This window comes from Lissotriton vulgaris, chromosome 10 (genome assembly GCF_964263255.1).
Source record: "Lissotriton vulgaris chromosome 10, aLisVul1.2, whole genome shotgun sequence".
Classification (NCBI taxonomy): Eukaryota; Metazoa; Chordata; class Amphibia; order Caudata; family Salamandridae; genus Lissotriton; species Lissotriton vulgaris.
Genome location: NC_141698.1, coordinates 558,961,540 through 558,980,218, shown reverse-complemented (window position 1 = coordinate 558,980,218; position 18,679 = coordinate 558,961,540). Strand labels below are relative to the sequence as shown.

Sequence of the window (18,679 nt, the reverse complement as noted above, 5' to 3'; positions counted from 1 at the left end):
GTTCTGCCTTACCTTGATGGAGAGCCTTTCCCCACGAGCCTTAAATTCGCATATTGAGGTTCTTTTAAGATGGACTGGTGCATCAGAGCACTGAGGGAAATCATCCTTGTGTTTTTCCTGCTCTCACTACTGACATCGACTTCCAAGTGAGCGAGGCTTTTACCGCCAACGCGAAGGAACAGCGTGCCGTTCACACCGTTTTCCCCGTACTTCTTACTGATGGCAAGTGCCTAATATATTAAAAAAAAAAAACATGCAAATCAAAGAAGTGTGTATGAGACGAATCTGTTTTTCAATAATGGGTGTACTATTAGAAGAGTGATCAGGGGGAAAAAGTAAGTGTTTATGTGTGAGAGAAATATCACGTAGTGTAGGTTTCTCTCCAGAAACGGAAGACACTTTACACATCATACATCCCACTGTAATGTATACGTACGTTTAATTTCCATAAGGCAGGTATCCACACCTTGGGGCATATGTACATATGTACAGATGAATGACAGAGAGTGGCGTTCAGCAAAAGTAGCGGTAAATGAAGCTGGCACCAACGCAGGCACCCTTGCACCATAGTGCATGGGCGCCTGCTTTGGGGGAATGATTGTTTATGGTGTGTGTGTGTGAGACATCATGTAGTGTAGGTTTCTCTCCAGAGACGGAAGACACTTTACACATCATACATAACACTGTAATCGATACGTAAGTTTTATTTCCACAAGGCAGGTGTCAACACCTTGGGGCATATGTACAAAAGAATGACAGAGTGGCGTTCAGCAAAAGTGGCGCTAAATTAAGTTGCCTAGCGCCAACTTCCTGCACATAAACAATCACAAATGACGATTTGTAACTCCTGTGTGTGCGGCATTGTGCAGCACATATAGAAGTTGCAAATCATAATTTTTTTATAGATCGTTTATGTGCTGGATGGCACACCTTCCAGCACATAAACAATCATTCATTGCGTTTTGCTGTTTCTATGTATGCTGCAACCTTTCTATGTGTGCTGCACAATGCAGCACACATAGGAACTGCAAAAACAAAAAGAAATTAAGTATTTCTCCTCATTTCACCATGTTAAGACCAGGTTTTCCATGGTCTTAATTTTGGCGCTGCCCCATATTTACTCCACCCTTGTATATATGGGTAGGGTCAAAATCAATGGGTGTTGCGGTGGAACGCCCACTGCAACACCCATTGCCCACCCCTTTTACGCTAAGTATAGCGTGAAAGGGTGCCTTACTTACAAGGCAGTGATAAGCTACGTTGAGTGGCTTAACGCTGCCTTGGAGATAAGGCGAAACCCCTATCCCCACAGGAACGTCGTAAAGAGTGATGTTCCTATGGTGATAGGGGCTTGTAAATATGCCCCCAAATCTCCACAAGTATTCTACATGTTTATATGTGTGTGTGTCTGATTGCAAAGAGTAGGTTTCTCCTCAGAGAGGTACATCACTATACAAATCATAAATAACAAGGTCATACATACGTCTCAAATTCCACCACCCTAATGTACGTATTTCTTATTCAGCGCAGGTTAACAATACACTGAACATATAACAAAGAGTCTGGGGCCATTCATGGGTGTGACTGCCCAGTTTAGTACGTTTACTGCTATTTTTGTGACCTCCCAATAGCACGAAATATTTAAAGAAATACAGGGTAAAGTAAATGGCTTAGGGAGTAGTGGAAAAAAGGCTAGAGCGACAGGACTAAGTGACAGTGGGATGCAAAGGCAAAGCAAAATCTGCAATGTTTGTGATAGGAGGGATAGATGCTATGGGGGGTTGAAGCAGCCGTGCTTGTGATAGGAGGAATAGATACTATGAAGGCTTTAATAAATGGTGGAGGCAACAATGGTTGTGGCAGTAGAGATAGAGGCAGTGAAGCATGAATTAGTGAGAAATGGATTGTGACAGAACGAGGCAGGGAGTCACAATATGTATGTTAGACCTGACATCCTTGGTGGTCTTCCCCCCCCCCCCCCCCCCCAACTTTTTGCCTTCCTCCTCCATTTCTTTTGATCTTGTTTCTGCTGGCCTTAGGACTTTACCACTTCTTACCATTGCTAAAGTGCATATGCTAACTCCTTAAAATATGGTAATGTTGATTATCCCCTAGGGGAGAGGTGTGGTGCAGCGGCCAGGGCAGCAGACTCCAGAGAATGGGGCTCACAGTTTGATCCCTTGCACCTGTGGCAGCTCAGCTCAGCACTCTGTGACTCTGGGCAGTAACTTACTTAATCTCCCCGATGGCCCCCAGCACCTTGAAACCCCAGGGGTGATTAGTTTGCGCTTTACAAATACGGGATACATACAGATATTTATAAGTCCCTAGTAAAGTGTTACTACATGTAGCTAGGGCCTGTAAATTGAATGCTACTAGTGGGCCAGCAGCACTGATTGTGTTGTGCCACCCACTTAAGTAGCACTTTAAGCATGTCTCAGGCCTACCATTTTAGAGCCACTGCCTATTTGACCTGGCAGAATAAACTTTGTGCCTAGCCCAAACCTTTCTTTTTAATACATAAACGTCACCTCTATGGTAGGCGCTTAAGTTTAACATGTCCTGGTAGTATAACATTCTTTAATTCATTTTTCACTACTATAACGCCTGTCTCTTCTCTAGGATAACATTGGAGTTGCCTTATTACATTTTATAAGTATCATTTCCAAATGGGAAGAAATAACCAGATCATGTTTGGTGTCTTTGAAATCACAATTAAAAATCCTAATTTATGGTGAAGCCGGATTCAGAATTGTAATTCTGAAAATGCCACTTTCAGGAAGTTGCAATTTTTTTGCCCAGGCCATTTGGTACTTGCAGCCTGTCTCTGGTCACATGACTGAATGCAGATGACAGTTGAGCTTTGTGTATGCCTCCTAAACAGCCACACACAATAGGGAGTTTAGGTTTGCCTGGAAGGGCCATCACTGGCATGATGGGAGGGAGGAGCTAGGCACAGCCCTATTTGCAACTGAACAACCTGTGTCCTGCCTCCACACAAAGGGCTGCATAACCCCTGTAGTTAGTCTGGAACCAGGACAGGGAAGGCAGGATGCCTGGAGACTTCAAAGGGCATCCTCTCTCCCACATCAAAGGCACAACTGGGTATAAATACTGGACCTCAGACACCACAACTTCAGTACATTTATGGACCTGTGGATACTCTGCCAGGCCAGGAAGAAGGACTGCTGTACTGCTGAAAGAACATCCACTCTGCTGGACTACTGCTCTGAAGGAACTGCTGCCCTGATGTGCTGACCTGTTGCCTGTTGCCCGCTTGGCTGGGTGAGAAGGACTGGACCTGCACTTCTTGAACTTAAAACCCAGAGTGACTCAAAGGGCTAGGTGGCTGGCCCCCCTTTTTTTAGAGTTTTAATAGCTCAAACTAGACCCAAGACATCGGGTATCAGAGCGCGTTACATGAGCATCAGTTTTGTAACATCAAGAAACATTCAATTTTTTGTTGGGTACAGGAAGATTAAGTGATTTGCCCAGAATCACAGGATGTTGAGCGTTGTTGCAGAGACACGAACCCGGTTCTCCAGCTTCAGGGTCGACAACTCTAGCAGTAAGGCTACATCCTACCCCAAATTTAAATCCTCAGAGACATAAGGGGCTTCCAACAATCTTGCACCTGCACTTGGATTCTGTCATCTGTGACTCCACCTTGCCAAGGGGTTCCACCCCATTCCTTAACCCTTGGAAGTAGGCCCTATGGTGCTTGTCAGCCTGTTCTGTGGTCCCAGTAGAAATGATGCCTCACCTCTACTGTGCTGTGCTACCCAGAGCTGAACCGAATCAGCTCCACTGCTGCGTGGATTAGAACCGGCGCAAAGACTCGCACCACCACTGCAGTCTGCATTGCCTTCGGAACTGCCACTGCGTGATGAATTCTTGGCGCAGGCCCTCACATTCCTCATTGACAGCAGCCTCGACGACAAGGACGGACACTACATCGCAGTCTCTCAGCTCTTCAGAACTGACGCATTGCAACGACTGTGCGACACAGCCGCAACACCAGACTGTGCATTGTAAACCCCATGAAGTGTATCCTCAGCGATGATACAGGCCCTCGCATCGCAGCCTCACCGCATCACGGAACCGACACAAAGCTTCGACTGTGTTATGCATCTTTGATCCTGATTGACACAATGCTCCTTAAATTAGGATTTAAGGTACTCTGTTCTTAGGGCCTAGCTGAGTTCCTGTAGCTTGTCTGTGCTCCAGTATGGTCAGCTTGAACTTGTAACTTTGCCTCGGTCCAAAGGTACCGCTTTGCCGTTTTGACACAATTTTGACCTAACTATTTAAAATCGAATATCTCTATTTCTACTAATTGGATATTTGTCTTTAAAGTCTTGTTTTGTTTATTAAATTAGGCTCTATTGTTTTCTAACTTGGTGTGGGATCATTTTTGTGTGGTGTTTTCACTGTTTTGCTGTTTGAATTGCTGCACAAATACTTTACACATTGCCTCTGAGTGAGGCCTGACTGCTCTGTGCCATACACAGATTAACTTACGGTTTGCTTGCGACTTCACCCTGAGAAGAATTGCCGTTGCTGCTTGAGAAGGGTTTCAGTCCCTTCAACCAGTAACCCAGTTTCTTACAATGTATATGATGCAAGACAGCAGTAACAGCTGAATGTGATGGAGTGAGGAAAAATTGAACTCATTTGATAGAAGGAAGGCAGAAAATGGAAGAAGACGTAAGTGGTAGGGATCAATTATATGAAAGGATAGAAGTCAGAAGAGAAGAGTATGGTACAGGGAGGGAGACAATCATGGATAGCTGTGAGAAAACGGGAGGGAGGGTGATATCATACAAGAATTGTGGATACGATGGAAAAATGAATGTGGTGGGAGGTAAAGAAGGGGTAAGGTTGGATGATATGGATAGATGGAGGGAAAATGGATGCAGAAGAATGAGAGGAATAGGCATGGGAGGGTGGTTGAATATTGCAAATGTAGAAGGGAGTATGACCTGATAGAAGAAGGGCTGAAGTAGATGTTTGTCATATACAGATGCAGGGAGACAGTACTGTACATGATAGGTGAGAAAAAAACTGTGTCTGGTGGCTCAGTGGATGGATGCATCCACTACAGGGATCAGTGTTTGACCTCACCGTCACAGGTTCAAATCCTGGCAGGTCCAGACAGCCATTCATCCTTCTGAGGTTGATAAATTGAGTACCATTAAAAACAATACATTTGCTATTCAGATAGAAGATAGCCTTGTGGATGAAGGTATGCTGTATGAATACACATTATGTTATGTCAAGGTGATGTGACAGAAGGAGGGGGTGAAAATGGATTTGGCCAAAGGAATTATTGTGGGCTTCATTGATGTAGTGAGGGAGGAACAGATGCGATGAAAGCTGGAAGGAGACTTGGGTGGAAGAGGGATCCTGAAAGTGGTTTCTTGAGATGGAGGGAGCCAGGATGGATGACAGGAATGATTACTGTCAGTTAAACGGGACTGTAGAATGGGTTGAAATAAGGCAAAAAGTTTTAATTGGATAGAAGAAGCAACAAAACAGTGAAAATATCATGGAAAGGACTCATAGATGAAAATATGGAAGAAACTAAGGTGATGCAAGGTTGGAGTTACAGACAGCTGTGCTGTATTGAGGATGAACTGATAGGAAGGAGAGGGCCCTAAGTGGAGGTGATGGAGTGAAGACAGGGATTTATGGGTCAATAGATCGGTGAATGAATGAATGGATGGACAGAAGGATGGAATGACAGACAGATGGACAGAAATGCATGGATGGTGGAAGGACAGATGTATGGATGAGATATCATGGAAAGAGAGAAGGGAAGCAAGGTTATACATTATCTATGACTTATTTATGGTCTGCTCTTGCTTCTTCCGGCCTGTGACTTTTCCTCTCCTACTATCATAACATTTTTCAAATAATGTCTATAGTAATATATAATCCTAGAAATGGCAGATGTGCTGAGTAATGCTTTGTTTCATCCAATGAGTACACTGTACCTGAATGTTTTGTGGAATTTGAGATTGATACGGATGACTGAAATGAGAATAAAATCCAACGGCATTACTTGATCCATTCATTTGAAGATTAAACTGTTGGTAAAAAGAGAAAACAAGCACATTTGTTGTATTAATGAGCTCTAGAAGCACCCCAGATTTCATCATTTTCAAACTTTGTAGGCCAAAATGGAAATAGAAAGCCAGCATGAAAACATGAATGTCAGCCCAAATCTTTTTCTGGAATGAGTGACAGAATGCTATTTCGAAATTAGGGTAGGCAAGGATGGGCTGCAGGTACACCCTTTACCCAAAAAGTAGGCCAAAACTTGGCAAACTCCATTGTAAATTACAAAAGCTGAAAACAATATTTAATTTAAAAGAATTAGCATTTTAGCATGGTTTTATATGGCTATTTTGTTACTTCTCATCTTTAGGAACGCCGTGCTACCTAAACCTTTGTGTAGAAATGAAACATTTTTGTATGACTAGTCCTATCAAACAGTATAACATATCTCGAATATATGACTGTCTCATTGTCATTCATCATTATATGACCTTATGCCCCCTGATACGTAATTCCCACATTTCTGCATATTTGACCTCCATTTGTACCAGTAGTGTAGAAATCAAAAATGGATACAAATCATTAGCCAGTACCGTCACCTAAATGTACGAGTGTGAATATCGTAGACTGGATAGAGCTTTCAAAGAACAAATAAACGTTCTTTGTGAAGCTGACTCTTTATGTGGTATACCAAAAAGAGATATACCGTGCAAAGACTCCAGGTATTTTCTTACTAGTGGACAGGGGCTTGTTCTAGCAATCCCAAGGTGCTCTTCTAGGGGGTAGTATGGTCGAGCAGCCTTTGGCTTATTAGAGAGGAGTGTTAGACATGTGCTGCAAACACACAGCAAATAAATGATGCACACGACTCAATAAAGAGAGCCACACAAATGTATAAAAATAACACTTATATTTGTATAACTTTAGGCACCAAGATCTTTAAAATCACCTTTGTCCAGGTGCCAAAGGGCTCTGGACAAAGGTGGTTGGTTTCCTCTCTTTGGAGAAAAGCCAAATTTGCATATCAAAGACAGTAGGTCTCTTTTAAGCTCCCTGGCCCTGAAATGCTAATCTGCAGGTCATCCATTGAGTGGGATTGCAAAGCACCCATTAGAGCAAAGGCCCTCAGCCTTGGGGGTCAGAAATTCGTCTCTGGTGGCAGGGTGGTGAAAACCAGTGAGTCAGCACACAAGTAACTGGTAGGATTTCAGAGGGCAGCTGTAAGGGCCCTCTGGGTGCATGTATTACTAAATCCAACCCTGGCATCACTGTGGGTTTATGGGATATGAGATGTTTGATACCAAACATCCCTCTTTTCAGTGAATCCATCATGTAGCTGGGGAACTCATTTTCACCAGTGTCCAGCACATGCTTTAAAATGGCTTCCCTGATCACTGGTACTGGCAGTAATGAAACTGACCATCACAGGCATATCTGTTCCTGCAGTTATGCCCTCAGATGTGGTATAATGCACCCTACCTTAGAGCAGTAAGGACTGCTGCAGGGGTGACCTACTTACACTGCGTCAGCAAGCAGGGCACACAGGCTGTGTTCCATGTCGTGCGTTTTCACTGTTGTCTGCACCAAGACACACAGTCTGCAGAGGGAGTTTGCATGAGCTTAGTGTAAGACCCTTAGGGGGGCACAATCTGTGCTGCTACCCTTGGGAAACCTCTTTAGTACTTCAGGCCCTAGGTACTGGGGGTACAATTTACTAGGGACTTACAGAGAGCACTATAGGTATCGCCAATAGGAGTAAACAATTGCACAGTTTAGGGAAAGAGATCTGGCACTGGGGACATGGTTAGTAGGAACCCAGTGCACTTCCAGTCGAATCTAATCAAATATCAGGCAATAGGTGGAGGGGTGACCATGTCAAATCGGGCATTTTTCTAAACTTTAGAATTATTTTCCTCACTTAATTTTGCTGCATAGCCTTATGTATTCCTGTAATCAAGTATCACATTTTCTAACTGTTTTACTCCGGCGCGTTCAACTTTAGTGTGCAAGAAAGCCAATTGCAAGGGTAAGTAATCAAACCTGAATAGTATTTGGTGGCATTTGCCCAAAGCAAATGGATGGCTTTTATGAATGTGGAAATCATATCAGCCCAGTTGAATTACCAAGCTAACATATTTAGGTTTATTGTTCCTGCAACAGTAAGTTAACACCAACCGGATTTAATGTATGTAAATATTCACTTAGAATATAGTTTCTAATTTAGTAAATATGTGCAACTTTAATTTTGTTAAGGGCAAAGTGTGTTTTGATATGGAGAATAGGGGTGAAATACCTGTATACAAAATCTGGGTTTAGCAGATATATTTTCTGGGTGACAAATATTTCTCAGATAGAATAAAAAAATTATTTTTTAAATGCTCATTAGAGTAATATTTAGACATTCAGAATCTTTGCACATGCGTGTTCCTCCCGAAATCTGTGGCATAGATGTCCTGGTGTGTTGCTGTAATTATTTGTCAAATATCCTCCATAAGTAGGCATAGTCTCCCTGCAGCTAAATTCTGATTTTCCATGATAGATCTTTTGGAATCAGGCCATCAGTCTTCCTGTTTTTACACTTCAGCTGATGACTACAAATATTTCAATGGAGATAATGGATTGATACTCCATCTGTTTCACAAAGGCCATCTCTCCAACTTCAGGGGAAATACTGATACATTATTTCTACACCCCGATTTACCAGTCCTGAGGGATCAGTAATTCATTGGCAGAGGAATACTTTAGTCACTGCTTGATTTGTGTCAGTGGTTGAAGATGGTGGGCACCAGAACAACATCAGACTTGAGTCAGACAGAGAAAGGCAGAAATGTAAGAACGAAGGAGGAAGAGAAACATTTTCAAACAGTGGCAGGGACATAAAGAACTTGCAAAAGTTAAAAAGTGAGACAGGAAGTGCATGGTGGTGGAAGAAAGAGGCATGAAATGGAGTCAATACAGGACAGCCTTGGTATTCAGCACTGTGGGATTCATCACAGTTGAGGGTGGGCTCCTAAAATATGTAGGCCACAGCTCATATTTTTTTTAAAGAAATGGGTAACTGATGTGAGACCTGGTGTTTCAGCACATTTCCCATGATAATTGCACATTTTTGGCTGTTTTCCAAAGTTATATTCTGTAAGCTATTTGCTGGTGAAATGTCCGAGGGATGGTAGGGAACAGTGTGAGTGTGATTGTCCAGCTGAATTGATCATCTTAATCTGCCCAGTAACACTCCTTACCAACAGTTGTGGAGTTACGCCCAATCCCAAAATAATTATTTTTAAAGCATTCATAAGATTTCAGACCTGAGACGTATCATTTCTGTTGATTAGAAGTTTGCCACGCAGAGCACCGTTGAAATCCTCTGGTTTGAGATGCTTAGAGAAGAGCTCTCCGTCGAAGAACAAATCCTGTGGAAATCTGATCTGTTTGGAAAAAGAGGCAAACCATTTAGTACCTGAAGCCACCAAGATTAAGATACGCAGAAGAGTTCATACTTCTCTGTAAACACTGTCAGACCATCAAAGAAGGAAATGCCTAAACATCAAATAAGGAGTTAAAGCCAAGTAGCCAAGGAAAGTTGCCGAGCAAATGTGGTCTTGAAAGTAGCAAGTCTTATTATTAGAATGCAAATGGAAATAGACAAATTTTTAGTAGGCTCAGAATTAAGGAATTCTGCAGATCCCAATAACCTGCGACTAGCAGATTACACCCAGATTTCTACTTTCAATCAACATATAATGGCAAATTAGTTACTACATAATTTTTAAGTGCATTGATGCTGTTTACAGCACGTGCCCCAAGCCAAATTCCCTTTTGCCAGATCAATGTTGAGGTCATAATGTTCAAATAAATGGTACTCATTTTAATTACCTCTGAAGGAAAGAAAAGGTCTATTTTGACCTTACTAAGGTTCAACTTTTGGTAAGTAATGTGTCATTTTCAAGGTAAATCATATGCTGTGCAAAGCATACCACAATCTGTATGAATTACTACAGAGCCCTCCTCCTGTTTACATCAGGCAAGGCATAAATCCAAGACAGCTATGAGTGGCTCCCATCCCTCCACCATTTTAGAGAGTGGCCAGTGTCCCTCTTGGATTGTGTTTTTGACTTCTCTGATCAATGATTAATTTGTGGTGCAGTGGCAGGTGGTGGGCAGCAGCAATCACTTTTGGGGACCTAAAATTATTTGTCATTAACCGGCTTTGACTCAGAACAACAGGGATAAAGGCACATAAGAGAGACAGGTACAAACGAGAAAAAGATGGAAGGGGGAGAGAAAGACAGAAAAACAATGTCAAAGAGAGAAAATAGGGATGAAAAAAGAATCTGCACGAATCTAAGACTGGTCACCCTTGGTAGGTGGTTACTCAGGCATTCTGCAGAATTAGCAGCTCCTAAAACCACTTTGGGCCTCTACACATTCCATTTTTAACAAATTAACCACTGCCACTGGCAACATCCCATTTATCTATGTGAATGAGTCAACAGGGTCATCATTGGAGCTTATAATAGTAGGAACTATTGGGCTACAAGTTACCCTTTCTTTGCTGTATATAAAGCTTTACAAGGCAAGAATGTATTCAACAGGTTGGGAGGGGACGACCCTGGGTTTACCAGAATACGCGTGATTCCTATAGGAGTAAGGAAGGCAATCGAACTTTGTGTCATAGAATCCTATGAGTGATGTACAAAAAAATCCTTTTCTTCTTTCTTGTGTGTATATTTTCATTGTCATTGTTGTTATTGTACAGTGCTCTCACTGTCAGCAGACCACTGTAGAATGGTAAGCAACAAAGTGCATGATCAAAAACCTCACCCGCCATGTCACATTTAAAAAATATATTGTATAACATTATATTATATTGGTTGTTTGTATAGCACATTGTTACCGATCGTGTGTCCTTGCCGAGGTGGGGAATCTTTATCAGATTTGCTGCTTGCTATCATGCATGCTTTCTAGAGTGTATAGTTGTTGTGTGATGGAGTGAGCAGTCTTACTAAAAACGTGGGTCTGTAAGTAGACATGCTTATGCCTTTAAAAAATAATTGACTGACTCCATAAATCATCTCAAGTAGCAAATACAATCTGTTTCAATATAAATGATAACAGTTTCAGTGTTTGCATTTCACAGAAACGATGTAAAAACCCATATTATAATTCACAGAGGCCTGCCAGTGGCGTAGGTAGGTGGGTGGTCCCGGGCAGTACTGTTTTTGGAGAGGCGAGGGGAACAATTTGTGTCTGTCGACTACCACCATCCCCCGCCCCCTGAGAACAAGTCTCCCGCCAGAAACCCCTCAAACCACCCCACACCCCCACCCCCGGGACAAGTCATCTGTCGGCCACCCTACCTTCTCTTACCTCACCGGGCGGCAAACTTAGGGTCTGCCTCGGGTGGCAGTAGGTCTCTAGCTACGCCACTGAGGTCTGTGAAATATAGAAAATATTATACATATTGTCCAAGCCACAACAATTATGTAACAGTAGGGGACCAAATTATTCCATGGCGTTACCTAAATTATGTGGCAAGAAAATGCATTATAACTTTAATTCATTTGAGCAGAAAACTTTTTTTTAACTCTGCTAATTTAGCAGTAAACTATGTGGCAAGTGCATTAATTATATAAATATTCGATAAATGCTACATCCACAGATTTACATAATTTGGGTGTCCCTTTCCGTTGTCTGTTGTTTTGGCAACATGCCCATTCTCTATTGTTTTAGCAATATTCTTGAAAGGTAAACAACATCGAAAAATTCTAGCCTGTGTTAATTACTAATTGTTCCTTCAAGGGAAAAGCTTCTCAAGACAGTATGCCTTTTTTGTAACAGTACAAAGAGAGTTCTCTGTAAAAGTCTAAATTTGTTGTTTTATAGTTATTTTCTCTTTGTTTATAGAGAACCAAACTTATAATCCAGTATTTTACTCACTATTTTCATAAACATTTCCTTCTTTGAAAAAACACCATTTGCTAGCTATCTACTTCGATATTAAACATGTATTAAAAAAATAAGAAATGGGAAACGTGCATTGTGGTCCTATGTTGCCATCTGGTGAAATGTATAAACCAAGCATGGTGTATAACTTGTCAACATTATTATTTTATTTATAGTCTACAGACTAGAGGGCCCTGCTACAGTCGTTTTTCTCCTTAGGTTAGCTACCATGTGGTTACCTTGGCTATCAGACCCCCTACTTAATTTGTAGTACTGGGACAACATGTTTTCAATTCGCTTGCCCTCCAGCGCAGACATATAATGTCAACATATACACATTGCTGTTTTATTCTTCCCCTTCCAGCCCTGCGCATTGGTGCCCTAAATAGCTGCTAATTAATCGATTTCGCTAAAATTGATCTGTTCATCTATCTACAAAGTTCTCAATTAATCTGATTGCTGTTGGAGTCAGTGGGCCAGAACACATAATATTTTGACTGTAGCTCTTTTATGCCCTTGGAGGAAAGTTAAGCCAGTATTTGGTGCAAACATATTTTGCCACCGTATTATCAAAACAGGATTCTGGATGTAGTAATGTGCGTTTTTGTTGTATGGAAGTTTGTTGTGACAGTGATGTGCTCTATCACTTTATGTTCTGCTTTTTTGTGCTGCATTATTGCAATGTGATATTCTGTAGTACTGTGTTTGTTTTGTTATACCTGGCTATGTTTTAATTGTGCTGTTATGCTTCTTTGTGTATTTATAGTGTTATGTTCTTTTATATATTTTAGATAAGTCAATACGTGCTGCTACATTTTAAACGCAAAGCAGCACAAGCCTTGAAGGTTTCTGTGACAAGCAACCATTTACCACAGTTTAAGGAGTTAAAATAGCACTGTTCGAGTTCTTCAACGACATAAGACACCAGTCCCTCAAACCTGCCACAGCCACTGTGTCTTAAAGGGAAACAGCCTTTTCGACGCAACCGTTACAATGCATGCGATTACATTGCATGCCATTGCAACGCAAAAGGTGAGCAGCAGTGGGGAGAACGTGTTGGATTTAACTCTAACCTCTTCCCTACTGTTGCACACACTGGAGTTGGAAAAGAAAATTAATCTATTTCAACTTCCAGCACTCTCCCGACAGAAAGTCGGGGTAAAGATTTCCGTGGCAACGGCATGCGATGTAATCGCATGCGTTGTAAAGTCACATATTCGTCTTGAATGGTATCATAACGTAACTATCCCATTGCTCACTTTATATAATATAGCCCATCTCTTAAATCATCATTTGCAATGCTCAGTTTATTACAAGGCTCATTGTCTTTCAATGCTCCCTCTAGTGCGCCATCCAAAGCCGTGGCGCACGCAGAACGTCGCTCACGCCAAGCAGCCATTGGCTGGCTAAGCTTACATCACAGTTATGAAAAAGTAGGAGGTTCCTTGACACTGCCAATATCATGCTCTACAGTAGTATTATCCTGGCATTCTTAAAGGCATCTAAAGTCTATAAACCAAAGATATTCATACAATACCTGAAAAGAGTGGCTCATATTCATGCGAAACACATGCCACGCATCCCTGTCGCTTGATTTGTTTTGGTAAATGCCCACAAACCCGAGGACATGCTTCTTATTCATCTTTACACTTGCCTCGAGCTCGTGGTTGGACTGAAACGAAAATGTGGTAAATTGGAAAAAAGAAAGCAAGAAAAGCACACTCATAAAGAATGCTGCAGTATGATATAAAAGTGCATTTTACAACAGAGTTTGCTCTTTCCAAGAGCTGTAAAGAAAAAGTGCTAGCAGTGCAGCTTAATAGAACTCAACTCATCAATCTCAGAAGAATAAAAAAGGTTAATCTGGTTTTGCCAAGATTCGAAACTTTATCCCTCAAATCCCACAAGAAAAGCAGCAATGTATCCAATGCTGAGCAAACTTGTAACCCTAAAATATATATATATATGTACTGTCTGAAAGACACGACAAAGGATTTCAAACATGTTTTGAGAACTAGAAATTCAATACCCAATTTCTCCCTTTTACGTTAAACCTCACACATATTGTATGTCTGGCTTGACAGTAACGCTGTCTCCACGACCTACTGTAACCAATTTTGTAAAATATACATTGATTGGACTTTGGCTCCAACTAGTGGGGTATCCCTTCCTCACCTCATGCCATTGGCTGTTTAGTAGATGCCACCTTCTATGGAGTGCTTGCATTACAATTCATAAGGGCCTGTTTTATAACACACATTTGGGGCCTTATTTACAAGCCTATTCCGCCTCCGGTGAGTCCGTTTTATTGTCACACCAGCAGCGCAATGAGTTTCCCCACATTTACAAGGCCATGTAAAGTCACCCTGCATGACTTTTCATGGCCTTGTAAATATGTTGCCCTTTCACACATTACTCTGCGTGAAAGGGGCGTTTGGGGTGTTGCTGTGGGTGTTCCCACGCAGGGACGGACCAGCTACCGGGAGTTTTTTGCTGGGGTGGCAGGGTGGAGCCCAGGTTCACTGCGGAGGGGCCAATTTTTTTGCTGGGGAGCTGCAGGCGCTTCCAAATAAACAACGCAAAACAAACAGCTTTAACACCTTAGCAGCTATGGAACGTCCAGCTCCAGTGCTGGAATTTCCATTGCGCAGGTGCAGTTGGAACGTTCAACGGCCGACGGCAGCACTCCCGAGGAAGTGGTGCCGTCGGCCGCTGAACGTTCGAAGCACTTAAGGGGTTAAAGCCTACTTTTCAAAACATTTGTTTTGCATTGTTTATTAAGGAATGCCCGGTAGCCAGTCCAAGCCTCTTCCCACGCAAAATCCATAGAACTTGACGCAATCCCAGATTGACATTTTGTAAACCTGTGAATGGTTCAGATTCCTATGCCGCCCCAGGGGAGGTGTCAGGAGGCGTAACGAGGGGAAATACTTTCATTTGTTCTAGTTTTTTCCTCTTGCTATGCATGCGGCATTCTGCAGCACACATAGAAAGAGGAAAATGCTTTAATGATTGTTTCTATACAGGAAGGTGTCCCTTCCAGCACAAAAACAATCATCCCTTCAGCGCAGGCACCCTTGCAAAATGGTGCAAGGGTGTCTGCGCTGGCGTATGGCTGCTGTCTTGCGCCGGCGCAGGGGAGAAGGACAGTAATCTGCCGTATCTCGTAGATTCGGCACATTCCTGCCCTTTTATTATGACACACGGAAGGGCAGCAGGAAGGCTTGTTGCTCTGCCATGCGTCAAAATATTGTCAATGAGGCGCTCACTTTTTCCCTCGTATATGCACAGTATGGAGAAAATAATCATTTATTGCTTTGTTTTCAATGCAGAAGGTTTTTTTAAAATGTTTTAGTCAGTGCTCAAAATGCAAGCCAGGCGTGTTGGCTATGTTAATTGTTTAGATAGTTTGTAGGTGATTGAGTTATTCACTTACTGCTGAAACTTTAACTTATCTGCATATTTGGAGTGTGAATCCCGGCTTGGCTGGCCCATATTCTATCCTTCGGAGTACCTTTAATTTGGATAATCATAATTCAGCTGTGTCAAAATGTCCGCAGCGAAGGGGTTAAAGAACCTGCCATTCACTATCAGTAGTCCAAACTAGCTGGGTTTGGCAGACCTGTTCATGGACTTGACATTTTATGTTAGAAGGTGTTTGCTAAATGGCTTCACTCATCAAGAATCCTCTTCCACCCCTAAACTACTGCGGACCCATTTTGGGGGGTGGATTGTTCCATGGCTATTTTGACTTCGCATCTTCATCCTGTGTTACAAATCTCAGAGTTTTAGAGTCAGACATTTGCTTAAAATAAGACTGCTGGTAAATGTCCAACTTTTCTGAAATTCTGAGGGGAAAATACTACCTATTTCAGGAACTACCTTCAGGAATTACTTTTCTTTCATACCTAAGGTGAAATTAGGAGCAATATAACCTCCCTAGAAGCACACCCCTTTGCTTAGTCCAATAACAAACAAACTGGAGTATTGGGGCAAAATGTTTCTTCCTGTAGTACAATATCATCTTCTATGGTCGCTTGGCACTCCAGATGCGTGTACCTTGTGCTAGCACGTTTGTGAGATGTATGATCACTGTGATATGCAACAAATAAAATCAGAGGTGTTGCTGTAAAGCTTTGCTTCCTGCATGCGGTTTGTCTCCGTTAATTTCCTGAGATGCATGTATAGCTCTTTGCCCTTTTACTACTGGAGTCGTCATTGTACAGTGGCTCCACCTATAAGCCGATCATGGGCATTACTAGTCAAGGTTTGCAAAAATCTAGTGAGAAGTACAATTACCACAATTGAGCTTGCCTTTAATGCTTGCCTTTAATGCTCCCAGATTATCTGCTACAATTCCACAAAGCATACCCCCCCAATTAATGATCCACCAGTCTTTCTGTGGTGGATAAATGAAGCAGGAACCTTCTTCTGGTATACAGAAGTCATTTATTGGGCAACAACAGCTTAAGGGTAGGAATCAGCTGCATTTGGTGAGAACTACACTGGTTACAGGATAACACTCTATTTCCAGTTCGTCCAAAAACGACAGGTACATCACACCTGTTAATTCTCTTATTTTACCTACTTGTGTCTGTAGCCATCCTACAAGTCCCATCCATCTGGGCTACGTAGAACAGCCCACGTGCCCTTACGGAGACTGTGTGCCCATAAACAGCCTCTGTGTCAGCTTTCACCTTCACATGTTAACGGTTATCACGCATAGGCGCTGGAAGTAGGGGTGCTGTGGTGCTGCAGCACCCCCAAAGTAACCATGCTGGAGTTCTGAAGGCGGAAGAGCCATAAAGATGGCTTCCAATTTTGTTTTTATCTTGTCACATTTGCTACGTGTTCAAAGACAGAGGTCAAATGTCAGGCTATGTCTTCTGAGAAAGTGCTGCTTATATTTGTAACATGGTGACTGGTGTTTACTTTTCTTTCCTAGACTGCAAAGGATTTTGTAAGGTGAACAATGTGGCAGTCTTGTTGGTGTGAACGGAAAGCCTGAGGGATGTCGTCTTTGTCTAACGCAACAAAATTTAAATCCCTAAAACAAAACTGTACAAGTATTTCAAAATATGTCAACACTTAGGAAAGAACAGATTAAGCACTTTTTTTAGTCATTCTGAAGTGTGATAGAAACAATGATTCTAATAGGATCAAAGCAGTTCAAGTCACTTTACATGGTGAGGTCCAAATGACAAATAATTGCTGAAACAAGATTTCTACTTATTATTGTTTTTAGGCTGTATATTTTCATCAGTAAAACTGTATGTCTGAGCACAGTTAGTGGCCCTTTAAATGGAAACTATGCTATCTATAAATGGCAAAAAGCTACCATCTCGTGCCTTAATATATTTACAACTGTGTGCTCAAAAATTTACAACCAGTCAAATGCTGCACCCTCACTGCTCTCTTGCTGAATGGGCGCACTCATTTGGTACACTTGTTCTTTGTGCAACACTTGGACTTTTCACAGTCCCTCTAGGTTCAGTTGAGGTAATATGAATTTTTATGGTCAATTGTGTCCCCTAACGTAGACCCCAACGGCTCCATGTACGTGCTTCAAGTACATGTATGTTCCCTCCGCAACCAGCTATGAAGACGCAAATACATTTGCGTCCAACGTTAACATGTCCTCTTTCAGATCCACCAAGAATGGGTCGAATATTCAGTTCCTAAGTATGCCGTGCCACCGTCTTTACATGGTGCACTTTCACGTTTTTCTGGCTCTGGCGAGTTAGGCCCTGATTCCTGCCATCGAGCCCTTCCTGCTTTCTGTCTCTAAAAAGCTGCAACCTGGATCTGCATCCATGACCCTTACCCCACTCCCTGCGCGGCTAGCGGTGCCTGGCTCGGCCTGCTTGCCTGCCAAGACTGTATTTTGCCTTCAAGTTATCTGCTCCGCTCCTCGAAAATACATTCCTGTCTAGTGTTTTAGGAAAACATCTCCCCAGCTGCAGAGCAAAGGGCCCGGCCTTTCTGTCTCCGTGCAAGTAATTCATTGCTCCCGTTACCATGGTAGGCCCATGGCCCCCTCGTATTACACGTAGACACGTAGTCACATATGCACGCACTAGCAGTCAGTATAGAATAGCCTCTGCCCGAGAGACCTTTCCTTCTAGATAATACGGTTCCTCAAACACAAGATATCAGATATGATTTGGGTTTAGGTTGTTCTGACACGCCAGACTTCTGTCTCCACGTATGGTGCTCAATGTCAAGCCCCCTTCACCCTCCAGTTCCACGTCAATCACACGTCATGCTGCTGCGCGCGCATCTCTGCCATATATTTCTGCTGACACTGCAGGATTCCTCTATGGATCCACCCACCTGTGACACCTTCATGTGACGTTGTCTAGCACACACCTCTGTGTACGCCCTCATGCACGCCTTCTGTTACGCACATGTGTTCTTATCTCTCTTTTCTCTCAGCTGTTACGCCTTCTGTATCCATCACCATTAAATGCATTTACTATATATAATGTATTCTGTTAATAAAGCATTGTCTATCCCTTCCTGAACCTTCGTGGTGATGGAACATGATACCTGGTTCAAACCAATTCCATTTTATGGAATAAAACCCTTATAAACTCAGATGCCACGGACTCTGCCTCTCATTTTTGATTGAGTTATTCTTATTGACCTTTACCGCATAGAAATTCAGTATAGGTAA

At 42.3% G+C, this 18,679-nt stretch overlaps 1 protein-coding gene across 1 annotated transcript in view; it reads right to left on the bottom strand.

The window, feature by feature from the left end:
* Positions 1 to 18,679, bottom strand: part of APOLTP (apolipoprotein lipid transfer particle homolog) — a 1,141,779-nt gene that overhangs the window by 592,786 nt on the left and 530,314 nt on the right. Inside the window, exons 31-34 of the mRNA XM_086941409.1 lie at positions 13,541 to 13,675; positions 9,366 to 9,485; positions 5,997 to 6,089; positions 13 to 230 (exon numbers count right to left, since the gene is read on the bottom strand). Coding sequence (XP_086797535.1) covers positions 13 to 230; positions 5,997 to 6,089; positions 9,366 to 9,485; positions 13,541 to 13,675 — 566 coding nt within the window. The remainder of the gene's footprint in view (positions 1 to 12; positions 231 to 5,996; positions 6,090 to 9,365; positions 9,486 to 13,540; positions 13,676 to 18,679) is intronic.